The sequence below is a fragment of the Euleptes europaea genome, chromosome 18, assembly GCF_029931775.1.
Source record: "Euleptes europaea isolate rEulEur1 chromosome 18, rEulEur1.hap1, whole genome shotgun sequence".
NCBI classification, from domain to species: domain Eukaryota; kingdom Metazoa; phylum Chordata; class Lepidosauria; order Squamata; family Sphaerodactylidae; genus Euleptes; species Euleptes europaea.
Genome location: NC_079329.1, coordinates 31,879,819 through 31,896,051, shown reverse-complemented (window position 1 = coordinate 31,896,051; position 16,233 = coordinate 31,879,819). Strand labels below are relative to the sequence as shown.

The 16,233-nt window shown below is 46.8% G+C and overlaps 1 protein-coding gene across 3 annotated transcripts in view; it reads right to left on the bottom strand.

Moving 5' to 3' along the window:
• MED24 (mediator complex subunit 24) overlaps positions 1 to 16,233 on the bottom strand; it is a 67,430-nt gene that overhangs the window by 10,919 nt on the left and 40,278 nt on the right. For 2 of the 3 annotated variants that reach the window (XM_056863456.1, XM_056863457.1), the window contains exons 14-22: positions 15,735 to 15,772; positions 14,182 to 14,264; positions 13,137 to 13,315; positions 10,530 to 10,629; positions 9,802 to 9,977; positions 8,914 to 9,178; positions 5,778 to 5,959; positions 3,184 to 3,277; positions 2,404 to 2,518 (exon numbers count right to left, since the gene is read on the bottom strand). In XM_056863456.1, coding sequence (XP_056719434.1) covers positions 2,404 to 2,518; positions 3,184 to 3,277; positions 5,778 to 5,959; positions 8,914 to 9,178; positions 9,802 to 9,977; positions 10,530 to 10,629; positions 13,137 to 13,315; positions 14,182 to 14,264; positions 15,735 to 15,772 — 1,232 coding nt within the window. The remainder of the gene's footprint in view (positions 1 to 2,403; positions 2,519 to 3,183; positions 3,278 to 5,777; positions 5,960 to 8,913; positions 9,179 to 9,801; positions 9,978 to 10,529; positions 10,630 to 13,136; positions 13,316 to 14,181; positions 14,265 to 15,734; positions 15,773 to 16,233) is intronic. The other variant, XM_056863458.1, reaches the window with a different exon arrangement.

Here is a 16,233-nt window from a genome sequence, read left to right as displayed (position 1 = left end):
TAAAATAAATATATACTTATTTAGGTTAAAAGAAGGTTTTAAAACTAGAGCGGGACTCTTACTTAAAATCATAAACGTGGATTAGAGTAATTTAAAATAAGTCCCAGGAAACTGGCAACCCCTGCAGTAACCTGAGAATGACTATCGCTTAAGAGAAATCTGACTAGCTCCTTTCAGTGCCGCTGGGGCTGTCTTTCAAGAGGGGTTCAATGATCTGTTCGCGAAAGGGTAAGCAATGCTCACAGTGTAGCAAAACATGGGCCACTGTTTCGGCTTGGCCATGAGCACAAGAACATAGCCTTTTCGCGTGGGGGATCTTAGCATATCTGCCCCTGGTCCAGGCCATGGGAAGGATATTTAAGCAGGCCTGCATAAAAAGGCGTCTGAGGGAGGGGAAGGTCAGAGTGTAGAAGTAACCAGGTAGAGAGCTCGGGGTCATGGAGATACCATAGAGTAGAGGCGAGCAAGAGCTTACGGCACTAGCAAGAAGAGATTGTTTCCCAATGTCTGTGATCCTTCGTTTTAGGATTCTAAAGGCTTGCGCCTTGGTTAAGGGAAGTAACGCCGCAAAGGAGGCTTAATGCTGGATCAGCCTAGAGCATCCCTGACAGGTGTTTGTCCAGACTCTGCTTAAAGATTGCCAGTGAAGGGGAGCTCAGCACCTCCCTGGGTAGCTGATTCCACCGCCGAACAACTCTTACTGTAAAAAATTTTTTCCTAATATCCAGCTGGTACCTTTTCACCCGCAATTCATACCCATTATTGTGAGTCCTATCCTCTGCTGCCAACAGGAACAACTCTCTGCCCTCCTCTACATGACAGCCTTTCAAATACTTAAAACAAGCAATCATGCCCCCCCCCCCCCTCAACCTCCTCTTCTGCAGACTAAACATTCCCAGCCTTTCCTCATAGGGCTTGGTCTCCAGGCCCTGGATCATCCTCATCGCTCTCCTTTGCACCTGCTCAATTCTGTCCACATCCTTTCTGAAGTGAGGCCTCCAGAACTGCACACAGTACTCCAGGTGCAGCCTGACTAATGCAGTGTACATCGAAACTTTTTCCTTTCCCAGGGCACGCTTGGGGGGGATGGAGAACCCTACTTCTCAAGTGGATGGCCAAAAAGAACAAATCAGTGTGTTCTAGATCAAATCAAGCCTGAACTCTCCCTAGAAGCTAAAATGACTAAACTGAGGCTATTGAACTTTGGTCGCATTATGAGAAGACAAAGAGTCACTGGAAAAGACAATAATGCTAGCAAAAGTTGAAGGCAGCAGGTAAAGAGGAAGGCTCAACATGAGATGGATTGGCTCAATAAAGGAAGCCACGACTCTCAGTTTGCAAAAACTGAGCAAGGACATTTTGGAGGACATTAATTCATAGGGTTGCCGTAAGTCGGAAGCGACTTGACAGCACTTAACACGCATACACTTCTAAAGTCTGCAAGACAGTTTAAAGTTTGAACCATGGAAAAGTCACCTATGGAAGGCACCAACTGGCTCATGCCCGTAATGTCACCCATCTCTCTCCTAAATCCTGAAAGCAGTTTTACATTTATTTTGGTTGTGTGTTTTTTAAAGGATAAATGTATGAAGAAATAAATGTAGATGTGTCTTTTTTCCCAAAAGTGTGGGGGGGGGAGTGTTCCCAAATCACTGGAAGCAAAGAAAAACTGAAGGCTGGTGATTTGATTTGTTAGTGACTAGCCAAAGCCAAATTCACAGCGCTGGCAACTAATTCACTGTAAATGCTCTTTAAAGAGGACATTGGTCTTCATCTCAAGCCAGACAAAAACACTCCCCATCTTCATTCATTCCTTGTTTATTATAATAGTGAACCCTTGTAATTTATGGGGGATCCATTCATGGGACCACCACAAATAACAAAATCCATGAATATTGGAAGGTCTGCTACTTCTGGTAGGAAAACAACTACATTTCACACAAAATATAACTATTTAATGCCTACAGTTATGGAGATAAAAACAGGCTTGAGACCGTGTCACATGACCAAACCATGGAGTTCTCAGAAGGCAAGAGAAGTTATTTTGGAATGTAAAGGGAAGTTTGGGTCGAATCTCCAGTCTGCCGTGGAAACTTGCTGGGTGACCTTGGGCCAGTCACATACTCTCAGCCTCGACCCTGGAAAGTATTTGGATGGGAGACCTCCAAGGAACACCAGGGCTGAGACGCAGAGGGAGGCAATGGCACACCAACTCTGAGCCATCTCTTGCCTTGAAAACCCTATGGGGTCGCCATAAATCAGCTGTGACTTGACAGCAAAAAAAAAGAGGAACTTTACCAGGATCAGAACTCAGGATTTTCCCCCACCCCCACCCCAAACACTAGCCAGTTTCTTCCAGAGAACTTGTCAGGGCCCATCTCAATTCCAGGAAAGGTTCCTCACCAGGATTCCACTTACTAGGGCTGGACAAGATGCTGGTCTCTTCCTCGTTGGAGCTGAGCAGGCGCATGAGTTTGGATGGTTGGGTATCATCCAGTGGGAAGAGGCTGATGTAATCCTGGAGGAGGGACCAAAACAAAAGCAACAGCCAATTAGCAGCCACTGATATTCACAATGCAAACATTCTGGGCCTGATCCTTTCAGTCACCTATGAACTTGAATCAAATAAGAACATAAGAAAAGCCGTGCTGGATCAGACCAAGGCCCATCAAGTCCAGCAGTCTGTTCTCACAGTGGCCAACCAGGTGCATCTAGGAAGCCCACAAACAAGACGACTGCAGCAGCAGCATCTTGCTTGTGCTCCACAGCACCTAATATAAGAGGCATGCTCCTCTGATCCTGGAGAGAATAGGTGTGCATACGACCAGCAACCATCCCTACCAGGAGCCCTGAATACCCCTCTCCTCCATGAATATGTCCACTCCCCTCTTAAAGCCTTCCAAGTTGGCAGCCATCACCATATCCTGGGTCTGACTCAGCTTCAGGGACCATGGCTCAGTGGTAGAGCATCTGCTTTGCAGGCACATCCCGGGCTCAATCTGCAGCAACTCCAGCTAAAAGAGTCAGGTAGCAGGTAATGTGAACGACCTCTGCCTGAGACCCTGGAGAACCGTGGCCAGCCTCGGCAAGGGGGTGACTCAGTATTAAGCAGCTTCCTCGTGCTTGAGTGACACAAACTGGCCAACATTTCCACAGAGAACTTCAACGAATATGAGAGCTTACCTCGATATCTTCCCTGTGTCTCTTCCGTTGCCAGGCAGATGCCTGTCCTTTGTTGTGGGAGGTGTAGGAACTGGAGGCACACCAGACAGACAGCCTGAAGGATGCAAGAAAGGCACATCAGACCCAAGGGATGATAAAAGGTTGTCTAGCCTGGCTGTCTTGTCCTTGAAAGCCAGCATGGTGTAGTGGTTAAGAGTGGTAGACTCTCATCTGGACAACTGGGTTTGATTCCCCACCCCTCCACATGAGCGGCAGACTCTAATCTGGTGAACCAGGTTGGTTTCCCCACTCCTACACATGAAGCCAGCTGGGTGACCTTGGAATAGCCACAGCTCTCTTAGAGCTCTCTCAGCCTCACCTACCTCACAAGGTACCTGCTATGGGGGGATGGGGGAGAGGGAAGGGAAGGAAACAGTAAGCTGGTTTGATTCTCCTTAAAAGGTCAAGAAAGTCAGCATATAAAAACCAACTTCTTCCTTTTCGCACAAAACAAGAACCTTACAGGCTCAGGCCTGGTCTGCACACATGGCAGAAGGAAACAGCAGAAGAGGCTGTCTCTCTGCAGACTGCAGGCGGGATCACATTCCTATAGTTCCCCAAAAGCCGCAGAAAGACAGATAGAAGCTTTTGCACGCTGAGTCAGATCTCTGATTACAGGGAAGTATTAACGTAGGGGAATCCGTTCTGCCACCTGGTTTGGCTGCACTTGTAGCCAAGACCTCAGGGGAACAAGAACATCACAACCTCCACTGAGGAGACACATACTCAGAGCAATTCCTTAATTCCAACCACCAACTGTATTCTGTTGCCCCCTACTAGGGATTGAGCCCCACTGGCCTCAAGGGGACTTACTTCTCAGTAAACACGCTTAGAATGGCATGGCGGGCTTTCCAGAAAACAGAAACTCAGAACTGGAAGGGACTTCAAAGGTCATCTAATTCAACTCCCTGCACAAAGCATGAAATTTACAACTACCTCCCCCCCCCCCGCATTCCCCCAGTGACCCCTGCTCTATGACCAAAGGAAAGCAAAAAAACCTCCAGGATCCCTGGCCAATCTGGCCTGGAGGAAAATGCCTTCCTGGCCCCAAAGTGGTGATCGTCATTACACTGGGCATTTAAGAAAGGGAAGACTTAGGCCTCCTGCCTTCTGTGATGAGAAACTTGTGACCAAAGCAATCCCCTCTGCAAAGGAGGGGAAGGATCCCGGCCAAGTCTCTCTTTCTCATGATGGTTTTTCTGCATTGAGAGGAACTGTTTTGTACGGAGTAGCAATCAGTCATGTGCGCACACACCCCACATTGTGAAGTGATGTAACCCAGACATGGGTCTAACAATCCCTTGGCAAACAGTTGGCCAAAGATATCACACTGAGCACGGATAAGAAGAAAGGCATATTTATAGCTTCTCCTGATGGCTCTAGAGCTGGGGGTAGCCAACCTTTCTGAGCCTTTGGGCACATTTAGAATTTTGACATGGCACGGTGGGCGCAGCAACAAAATAGCAGCCACAAAATGGCTGCCACAGCATAACTTCAGTAACACAGCGCGGATCCTTGTGCTGTGGTGGCAGCTGCTGCCTAAACAACATTTTTTACAATCTGCACATCCAATCAGATCTCCAATAGTCAATCAGAAGCCTTGCTGGGCAAAAGCCCTACCTGGCCCCATCCACTTCCTATAAACATTTGTCGGGCACCAGAAAAGGTATCGGTGGGCACCATGGCTCTAGAGGGTAGTTGGGTTAAGGGTTTACGGGGGGGGGGGGGGGGAGCCACCAACAGCCAAGTATTAGCTGTGAAACAATACCCTTTATTCCACTGATGGTTGAAACAGAGACTCTTCTAAATGACAGAAAAGAGCCAGAGTCCAGCAGCACCTGAAAGACTAACAAAATTTCTGGCAGGGTATGAGCTTTCGTGAGCCACAGCTCACTTCTTCAGATCCCTGTGGCTCACGAAAGCTCATAGCCTGCCAGAAACTGTGTCAGCCTTTAACGTGCTACTGGACTCCTACTCTTTTCTACTGCTAGTGACAGACTAACACGGTTACCCATCGTGATCTATCTTCTAAATGACAGCAGTGATTGTGAGCTCGCAGCCTCAAAGGCAAGAGGGCAAATGACAGCTTGGGACTCCAGTTCCAGGAGGATATGGCAGTTGGAGGGGTGGAAGACAGAAAGGGCTCCTGGTACTAATCAAACTGCTGCTACTAATCAAACTGGTGATTCACAAACACCTTTTATACTCCTACATCTTGCTTCATTCTCTCTTCCTTTCTTTCGCTCATCTTTCAACCTCCGCTCTGCAGCCCTCAACAGAACGCTTCCTTTTCAAAAATGGAAGAAAGTTTCCAGTTCTCATGGCCCAACAGCAAATTTGTCTGGTGAAAGGAGGAGGCACAACATGATTTCTGGCGGAGAGGGGTCAGGGCTTTAGTGCTCCGAACTCCCACAATTTCCCCCTTCTCTTTGAGGGAAAAAACAGAACGATTACACAGTGATAAAGGCGAGGGAACGGTGCTGAGGTGCTTCATTTACAGTGGTAGAATTCAGCTTCTTAGGCAGAGAATTTTGGATCTCGCATCCCTTCCTTACTTGGCGAGGGCCTTGCCCGGCGGGTCCATGAGCATGTGCCACTTGGAGGAGTCCGTCAGCAGGTTGGGCAGGATGTGCCCCAGGAGGGTGAGCGTCAGCTGCGGCATATCGAGGCAGAAGATGGAGTACAGCAACTCCACCGCCCGCATGGCGTGCTCTTTCCGGGTCTCCTTCAGCAGTTCCTAAGAGACGGGAGGGTAGAAGAAGCAACACGACAGAGGTGGATTGTTTAGTATCCATTCCCTCTTGCTTAACATTGCAGGGGCTGAGCTATTCTCCAGTTCCAGTGCAAAAATAGCACCTGTATGCAAATAACTTGCTTATAACTTTCGGCATTTCTTCAAAGCGGCCATTACATAATAAACTATAGATAAAGTAGTGTGCAGCTGTCCTCGATTAGAGCCAGGGCCTTTTTGGCCCTGGCTACAGCCTGGTGGAATGCTCTGCATAGTGACATCAGGGCTCTGTGGGACCTTAAAGGGTTCCACAGGGCCTGCAAGACAGAGCTTTTCCACCAGGCCTACAACTGAGGGCAGCCGTAGATTATATCAATGCTGGCTTACTCCTCCCCGCTCCCTTTTACAACGACTGTTATAGGGGGGTGGGTTGCCGACTTGGTTCAACCAGCGTTTGGTATCTCTTGCTGCAGCAGGTACTACACTAAATGGTGACCATCTGGATATTTCACCATTGAAATTGGCTCACACAAAAGTATTGTAATGTATTTCTAACTGTCAGCTCAGGCGTCTATCCCTAGGTTCCCATAAACAGACAAGCTCAGGCAGGTGAACCTAAGCAATGCTAATTTATTAGGAGCAAAAAAGACAGATTTCAGAGGTTGACTGCCTCTCACGCAGGAGAGGGTGCTAATGGGGTCTAAGCAGGTGGGTTACAGTTTAAAAGCAGTCTACGCAAAAAGCATTACAAAGCAAAACCACAGTGCTGTACTAAAAGATAACGATTCAAAGACATAACAGGATTTGCGGCATGAGAACAAAACCTTGACCAGCAGCCAGAGCCTGGCCTTGACAGGAAGCCAGCCTCTGGCCTGTAGCTGCCAAACTCCCAACTTCAAAGGAAGCAAAGGCCTGACACTAACGTTGTATGGATGCGTACACCATCAACCAGTGATAAGGCATATTTCTGGATGTGCTTTTATAATAATTGCAATTGTATATATGAACACTAAAGAAGGCAATACAGGCCAAAATGCATCTGGTTTATTATTGGTCATTAACAATATCTTTTTATCATCAACAATGTTGGAAAGTTAGTAACTCACTGGCTCAGTGGTAGAGCATCTGCTGGGCATGCAGAAGGTCCCAGGTTCAATCCCTGGCATCTCTGGTTAAAGGGACTAGGCAAGCAGGTGATGTGAAAAACCTCTGCCTGAGACCCTGGAGAGCCTCTGCCGGTCTGGATAGGCAATACTGACTTTGATGGACCAAGGATCTGATTCAGTATAAGGCAGCTTCATGGGGATAGGCCATGGCTCAGTGGTAGAGCATCTGCTTGGCATGCAGAAGGTCCCAGGTTCAATCCCCGCCATCTCCAGTTAAAGGGACTAGGCAAGTAGGTGATGTGAAAGACCCCTGCCTGAGACCCTGGAGAGCCACTGCTGGTCTGAGTAGACAATACTGACTTTGATGGACCAAGGGTCTGATTCAGTATAAGGCAGCTTCATGTGTTCATATACACACCTATTCTTTTTATTGATTAGGCTATATAAGGCCAAATGTTTTTATTTCTGTGTACACCGAATAATAATAATAATTTTGTTATAATTTGTAGCTCAGCTTTAAGGTTCTGAGTGGGGGGAGGGATGGCAGCTCCCCCTCAGTCCCTCGTAACAAACATTAGAAAATGGATTTTGCTGTGAATACTCAATCAGACCTGCCAATCTGACATTTGACCATTCGTTGGTATGCTCTGAACGTAATTTTAATATTTTTTTCCCTGGGTCAATTTCTAAATACACGCACCCACACGCAAGTGGCACAGCGTCTTTTTGCAACTGGTGCAGCCAGTTAAAAAAAAAAGATGCAAACTTTACTTTGCACGTTTAAAAAACAATTCCAGATTGTGTAGGTTGACACATGTGACAGTATATTAGGGAAAGCTGCTGGGATTGGCAGTTCCTCTTGTGTACTGTTAACAGCATGTGCTATGAGAAGCAGCTAAACTAAACTGAGGCTATTGTGAATTTAGGCAGATCATGAGAGGGAAAGAAGGAAGTGATATGTCAGTTTTTGGCCCTCATGGCCCTTTCTTCCATGCCCAGGGTAATGCTGATTGCTACTTTGGGTCAGGAAGCCATTTTCCTCCAGGCCAGATTGGCCAGGGATCCTGGAGGTTTTTTCCCCATCTTCTGGCCATGGAGTAGAGGTCACTGGGGGTGTTGGGGGGAGGTAGTTGTGAATTTCCTGCATTCTGCAGGGGGTTGGACTAGATGACACCTGGTGGTTCCTTCCAACTCTAGGATTCTATTATTCTACTTTGGCCACATTATGAGAAGAAAAGGGTCACTGGAAAAGACAATAATACTAGGGAAGTGGAAGCAGCAGGAAAAAAGGAAGACCCAACAGGAGATGGATTGACTGTATAAAGGAAGCCGCAACCCTCAGTCTGCAAGACCTGGGCCACCATAGGTCAGAAGTGACTTGACGGCACTTAACGCACACATGAGAAGCCGGAGATTCAAACAGAAACTTTGCAATCAGAACTTCGAGGGAGGTCTTAGGCAAACCTCCTTTGTCTCTCTCTCCCCTACTTTCTCCTCACCTCCCACCACTGGCGGCAATACAGAAATAACCAGGCGGCTGGTCTACTTTAAAGGAAGCTGCAAGGATTACCAAAAAGTGCTATAAAAATGTAACATCATGTCAACTTTCTTTGATTTATTTAAAGCATTCGCAAGCCATGATCTCAGGGGAAGAACAGCAAACGAAGCAATGCATGCATGAGCCAAATTTGCTCCCATAGAAGTCAGCGAGACCATTTCGCGTTTTTAACGCTTCCAGTAGGTGAAAACCTCCTTCTGCTTTCCATGCTACGTGTTTTAAATGAGTCGAGATGAGCACGTCTGTCCAAAAAGCACAGCCCTCCTCTCCCAACCCCAACCCAGACTTGCCCCTACCTTGACGAGGTTGTTGCAGAACCAGTAGACGCCCCCCATGTGCAGGAGGGTGTCGAAGATGTGGATGGAGCGGCTGTCCACCCAGCCTTTCTCCAGCACCTTGGAGAAGACGCTCATCAGCACTTCCTTGATGGGCTTCTTGGCAGGGAGGAGGTTCCAGTAGGGCATGGTGTCCACCCCAGTGGATGGGAACTTGACCTGAGCGGCTGTCTGTTGCAACACGTCGGCACACATGTGTTCAAGGATGGAGCTCATGATCACCACTCTGGAAGAGGGAGGAGGAGGAGAAAGAGGGATGAAAACAAGGATGTCACCGGACTTGCCTACTTCTTAAGGCTGGTCTGACTGCTGCCAAGATGCTACTGGCCCCAAACTCCCAGAAGCCCCTGTAAAAGGGAACAGGAAGAGGCTCCTGGGATGGGCCATGGACAATGAGGTCTGCAGCAATCAAACTAGCTCCAATTGTGCCTCATTTCTAGGTACAACTGAGGCGGGGATTTTTTGGCTTTTTGCAGTGCAGAGGAGAGGAAGGACAAATGCTGACGTCCTGCTCAACTATGCCCTGGTTGCACTGTGTAATGAATTTTCAAAATCCATAGGGAACATAAAGTCCAGACATTTTACACTTTTTTTTTTTAAGGCTGCACATCAACACGACTGTCACACCAATGAGCAGCGTGTGCACAGACAACTGCAAAGCAGCCCAGAACAGAACTGGGATACACTGCAATGCAGGTTCGGTGTCTTGGGACTCACCCGCTTCTCAAGGCTCCTTCGATGACCGCCACGGTACTAACGGCCCCAAACCCCGAGCAGCTCCCCCCACAGCCAAAGGAAGCAAGGCTCCGCTTTCAAGTCTCTTGCTGCAGCCGCCATCCCCCCACTCACCGCTCGCTGTAGAACTGCAGGGTGTTCTCCCCGAAGAGGGGCGTGGCCAGCTGCCGTATCATCTGCAACGACTTCTCCCGCTCGTCCAAGCCCAGCATGCGGACATGGGCCACCAGCCAGGCCACGGCACACACGGCCATGCTGCACACCTTCCCCTTGATATTGTCGGTGATTTTCTTTGGATGCAAGGAGGGAGAGACAGGCGAGAAAGGAGACAGCGGCTTAACACCCGCATTACGGAACAATTTTGCTCTCTGCTTCTATTATTTCTTTTCAATGCCATATCCATCTTCACGTATTATGTTTTATTCCTGGAGCTCATTTGCTCAGCAATTTTATCCTAGTTGCTTTGTCTAAAATGCATTAGAAGTCTGTGCACGGTTCCGCTGCCCTATGCATTATGTATTGGCTTGCGTTTTTGTGCCTGCTCATTTTATTTTACTGCATTGGCCTTAATAAATTGTTTTCATTTATTTTAGTCAAACTATTCAGTCTCTGCATGTTCCTTACTGATCAGTATTCACCCACTGGGACAAATTAGGACCTAGGTTTTCACAGATTTTGGGTGCAGAGAAAGTTTGCTTGTGGGGGGGGACTGTTCAAGAATGAAACTCAGCCCCTTTAGTCTGAAATGGTACAGCCCTACATCAGCTGGATCTCACGATTCGATTGATTCAGTGGTGGCGCGTCATCCTTGTTTCCAAGAGGAAGATGCTCTGTGGCATTACCTGGACTGATTCAAAGGTGAGAACGCCATTCTCCCAGGCATTCAAGATCTCCAAGATGGCAGCAGAGATGCTCAGGCAGGCTTCTTGCCACTTCATCTGTCTGCAGGTTGATGTGGGCAGGCAAAGAAACAACCAAAAAAAAAGGTGGGGAAGTCGGAAACACAGAAAAGCATTCAAGCAGTTTCATCCACCCAAGTCAAGGGCAATCCACAAAACACACAGGAACAGAGCAATAAGCCTATCTGTATGTATTTGGCAATAGGGGTGTGCATATCAATATGCCAATTTTTTTTAAATCCGAAAAATATATCTTTGGTATGCATTAAAAAGGTGGCAAAAAAGGAGGGGGTGAAAAAAGCAGACCCGAATAATGCCACATGAACACATGAAGCTGCCTTATACTGAATCAGACCCTTGGTCCATCAAAGTCAATATTGTCTGCTCAGACCGGCAGCGGCTCTCCAGGGTCTCAGGCAGAGGTCTTTCACATCACCTACCTGCCTAGTCCCTTTAACTGGAGATGCCGGGGATTGAACCTGGGACCTTCTGCATGCCAAGCAGATACTCTACCACTGAGCCACACCCCTCCCCAAATTATTTGGCATTATTCGGGTTGCTTCTGCCCCTGCAGCCATTTCCCACCCCTTCCCTCCCCCCTTTACTTACCTGTGGAACGCGGCTGCCTTCCTCCTATCCAAGCCAATTACCACCTCCACATGGAGGCCTGATTCGGCAATCGGCTCAAACAGGAGGAAGGCAGGTGTGTTGCTTTCGCCATTGCCTGCATGCTCCAGTCGGAGCGGGCAGGCAGCAGCAAAATGCAACAATGCCTGCCTTCCTATTTAAGCCAAATTTCTTTTTTTAAAAAATAAAACTTTTATTATTTTCTCATTTATTACAAACTAAATCAGTTTTCATCATATAATTCTTATAAATTTAAACAGAGTAGAAAACAAAGACAATTATCTATTACAAAAAAGGGGACTTCCCCTTCACTCTATTCTGTCTAGCATTTAATTTGTATATACTTTTGCCAAAATGTAATCCTCATTTGTAGATTTACATTATATTTATCTTATTTATCTTATATTATCAAATCCAGTTCGTATAATATTCTAAAATATCTATAATAAGAAGTTCAAATTAGGGATTATATTAAGGAATAACCTTTAAATTGACCTATTGAGAAATAACTTTCACAGTATATTCTCCACGCCTCCCACTCCCCCAAAAATTGTTCATTATCACTTTCATTTATAAAAGCTGTAAGTTTAGCCATCTGCATCATTTCCAGCATTTTACTTATCCAGTCTTTTTTTTCTGGTATCTCGTCAGACTTCCATTTAGCTGCATATATCAGTCTAGCCACTGTTGTGGCATATATCAAAAATGTTCTATAAGTAAAGATTTGGTCTGGCACCATACTAAGAAGCATCATTTCAGGTGTTTTAGGTATATTCTGTTGTAAAACCACCCTTATTTCATTATATATCATTTCCCAATTTTTTTTAGCTTTTTCACAAGCCCACCAAGCATGATAAAAGAACCAATTTCCTATTTAAGTTAAATTTCTTCGGCATTTTCTGGGATGGGTGTATTAACCCGAAATTTTTGAAAAATCCGGGTATTCCGAATTGTTTGAAAATTTTCAGGTTTAATAAACCCAAACCCAAAAAATACCGCAAAAAACCCTCGGTGCACACCTCTATTTGGCAAGAACAAGCTTAGCACAATGCCAAATTTAGCATCCTTAGACTCTCACTTTTCATCCCCTCCCCCATCAAATGTATAGCTTCATGTCATCAAAGCGCATCAGAAATGCGTGGTGAAAGCTCTAGAGACAGGGGTTGAGCAAGATCAGAAGGCAGGTTCCCTGCTTTCCCCCAGAACTGACCAGACTATTCACAAGGAGGATAAATACACAATGATGCATAATGCATACCATATTGCAGATTCTTGGCACAGAACTCCGTTTGCATTAACACAGCCCTGTATGGGAGTAAGGGGGGTGAGGAAGGCGTAGGGCACAGTCAGAGGCCATGGAGGAGGGTTTGCAGAGCACGCAAAAACCCCACACTTTAAAAAGTGGAAACCCTTGCAGACACCACCTGCTGTGTATTCAACCATGTAGAAGCTTGCTTTCAAAAACTGGAAGCCCATAGTCCTCTTTCCCCCTTCCCGCTGCTGAGCCCTTCCCCCCATTTTGGGGGGAGGTCAATTCCATCTAGCGAACTGCAGAGAATCAATTAGATGATTTTAGCGCCCTTGGGGGGAGTACTGATCCCCTATTTGTTGAAATTATTTGGGTAATTTTAAAATGTATTTAAATTATAACTTAAGGTTTTATTGATTTTATTGTTCTAAACTTTGTAAGCTGCCCTGAGCCCGGCCTTTGGACCAGGGGAAACCAACAAACCAATAATAGGCTTAGAGCACAACTTCTATGGCACGGGATTGGAGAGGGAGAGAGGAAACAATGAAAGCTCCATGTCATGCAAGTGAACTTGCATCTTTCATTTGTCTGCCTTAACCAGTCAACCATCAGTCTAGATCATCTTAGAACACCCATTCCCTGCTCAAAACAGAGCACCGCGGCAGCCCACTTACACTAACTTCATTTCAGAGGAGTTGTTGAGCAAAGCAACCAGCGACTCCACCTTGGTGGAATCCGGCCGGAAGCAAGGATGGTCGGGGTTGAGGATCTTTCCTTCTTCCGGCATGCAGGTCTGCATCCAAGTCTCGAAGAAAGGGACCTCCCCGGGGGGACCCGCTTCCCAAACGATCACCTGGAAAGATCAAGAGTCACTCACCATTCAACCTTAGGCCAAGGAAATCGTGCCCTCTAGTGAGCAGTTTGGGGAGCGGCTAAGTAATCCAGGAAGCATGCTGAACAGGGTAGTTCCTTTAATTTCCAAACACTAAACGCTTGTGGGAGCCAGTGTGGTGAAGTGATTAAGAGCGGCGGGACTCCAATCTGCAGAACTGAGTTCGATTCCCCACTCCTCCATGTGAAGCCTCCCCACTCCTCCAGTCACAGATCAGATGGGAAGGAGAGCATCTACCTCACGCTTTTGAGAACCACACACTAAATCAGGGTTGGGGCAAGGCAGGGAGAAACAGGCACAAAAAAGGATTGTAATGCTAGCACCAAAGGAGCCCCATGGCGCAGAGTGGTAAGCTGCAGTATTGCAGTCAAAGCTCTGCTCACGACCCGAGTTCGATCCCGACAGAAGTTGGTTTCAGGTAGCCGGCTCAAGGTTGACTCAGCCTTCCATCCTTCCGAGGTCAATAAAGAGTACACAGCTTGCTTGGGGGGGGGGTAAAGTGTAGACGAGTGGGGACGGCAATGGCAAGCCACCCCGTAAACACAGTCTGCCTGGTAAACGTCTGGATGTGAAGTCACCTCATATGTCAGTAGTGACCCGGTGCTTGCACAGGGGACTCCCTTTACCTTTAATACTAGCACCAAACCTTTAGGTGTCCACCCAGATCTCTGTACAGGCCTGGCGCCTTTGATGCTAGATCCTGAAATATTCCACTCTGGTGCAGAAGCATTCGAAAATGTTTTTCCAGCTCCACCCCAAAAGAACAGGAGAAAATTCCCTGGATTCCCATCTGTCCCCACCAAGGTCAGAAGCCCCAGAGACCCTACCTCAGAGCCATAGGTCTGGGCGACGTGACACAACATGAGGAAGGAGATATCGAAGAGAAGCGCTCTGACCGAAGCGGATTTTGCTAGAGGGGAGGAGCAGAAACCCAGGCCAAAAAGAAGAGAAAACCCAATTAGTTTCTGTAACAAGGAGAAAGAGGTTGGTATTTTTATTTTAATACTGTTACTTTTTTTAGCTTTCAATTTGAAATCATAATACATGTAGAGCAACAGAAAATCCAGGGTGTGTGTGGAACAGCAAGTATTTTACGAAGCGCAAGGACCGGATCCAACTCAGTTGGACACAAGGACTTACGCCAAGAAGCATGATTTCCTCGGCTCCCCCCCCCTTTTCTGCAACAGTTGGGGGGAGCTAAAAAGGTTATGCTTCGTGGGCAGGAATCCTCGCAGCTGTAGAAATACTGAGCTGGACCCAATCTGTGAATTTATGATTAAACGGCAACCTATATATGATTACTATCCACGTGCCATGAACATTTATTAGAAACAAAGGGTTTAGAGAATTACTTTAGAAACTATTCAGTGAACGCTTATAACAATGTTAGGCCGGACCAGAACCAACGGGTTGAAATTAAATCAAAAGAGTTTCCATCTAGACATTAGGAAGAATTTTCTAACAGTTAGAGTGGTTCCTCAGTGGAACAGGCTTCCTCGGGAGGTGGTGAGCTCTCCTTCCCTGGAGGTTTTTAAGAAGAGGTTAGATGGCCATCTGTCAGCAATGCTGATTCTGTGACCTTAGGCAGATGATGAGAGGGAGGGCATCTTGGCCATCTTCTGGTCACTAGGGGTGTGTGGGGTAGTTGTGAATTTCCTGCATTGTGCAGGGGGTTGGACTTGATGACCCTGGTGGTCCCTTCCAACTCTATGATTAATGTTTGCATGTTTAAGGTGAACGATGTTATTTTGATATGATGATATTTAAGACTGTGTAAAGCTAGGAAGACTAAATAGGTTTGATATTTTCCCCTTTTATCCCTTCTTTTTACTTTCTGTATCCCTTTATAAAAACAATAAAGAAAAGAAAAGCAGATAACAGCACCCACACAGGGACATAAAAATTCAGCTGGCTGGGAGCGCCCTCTCCCAATTGTCCAGTGGAAGGTCAGAAGGCCTTTGTCTAATCACATGCAAATGCATTCAGAATCCTTATCTTGGGGGGGAGAGAGACGTGTGGATTCAAACATCACTCCATCCAAAGGACGCCAGCGATATGTGGGTGCTGGGAAACCGCTGGGAAAAGTCCACAGCTGCAAATAAACCCTTTCCCTCCTGGGGCTGAAATCCCCCCACCCCGAAGCTACAAATTAAGCATTAATCGCAGGAGAATGGCCGGTGCAAAAAAACCACAAAGAGACCCCAGTGGTGACTTCAATACCACCCTTGTTGCCTTGGGAATGCCAGGCTGGCACTGCCTACGCTGCCAGGCACTGGGGCTTATTTTCAAGTCTCCACCCCCCCACCCGCCCCACAGATCTTGCTAGTTAACCCCTGAATGCCTGGAATCCAAAGGGAGCAGCAGAAACACTTGAACTTACAGCTCTCGGCGTTTATCTGCTTGGTAAATTCATTGAGCCTAAAACAAGGGGGGGGGGAGAAAGGCAGTTACTTTTGACACAAGAAAGCAAACCAGATACCCCAAATTGCTTCTCAGGGGTGTTTTTTCAAAGAATCGCTGCAGGACTTTTTAACATGCAAAGTGCAACCTCAGTTAGGCCTGAATTATTTCCATTTTACAGAGGAGTTTTGTTTTTTTAGAATAAGATCCAAAAGCAGTGTTTTGACTAAGGGTGCATTTACAGTTTGAGCTGGGCCTTGAACTCAGGTGCTGCTCCAAGCTAGCGAACTCTAATCTGGAGAACCGGGTTCGATTCCTCACTCCTCCACATGAAGCCTGCTGGGTGACCTTGGGCCAGTCACAGTTCTCTCAGAACTCTCTCAGCCCACGCAGAGGCAGGCAATGGCAAACCACCTCCGAATGTCCCTTGTCTTGAAAACCCTATGGGGTCGCCATAAATCAGCTATGACTTGACGGCA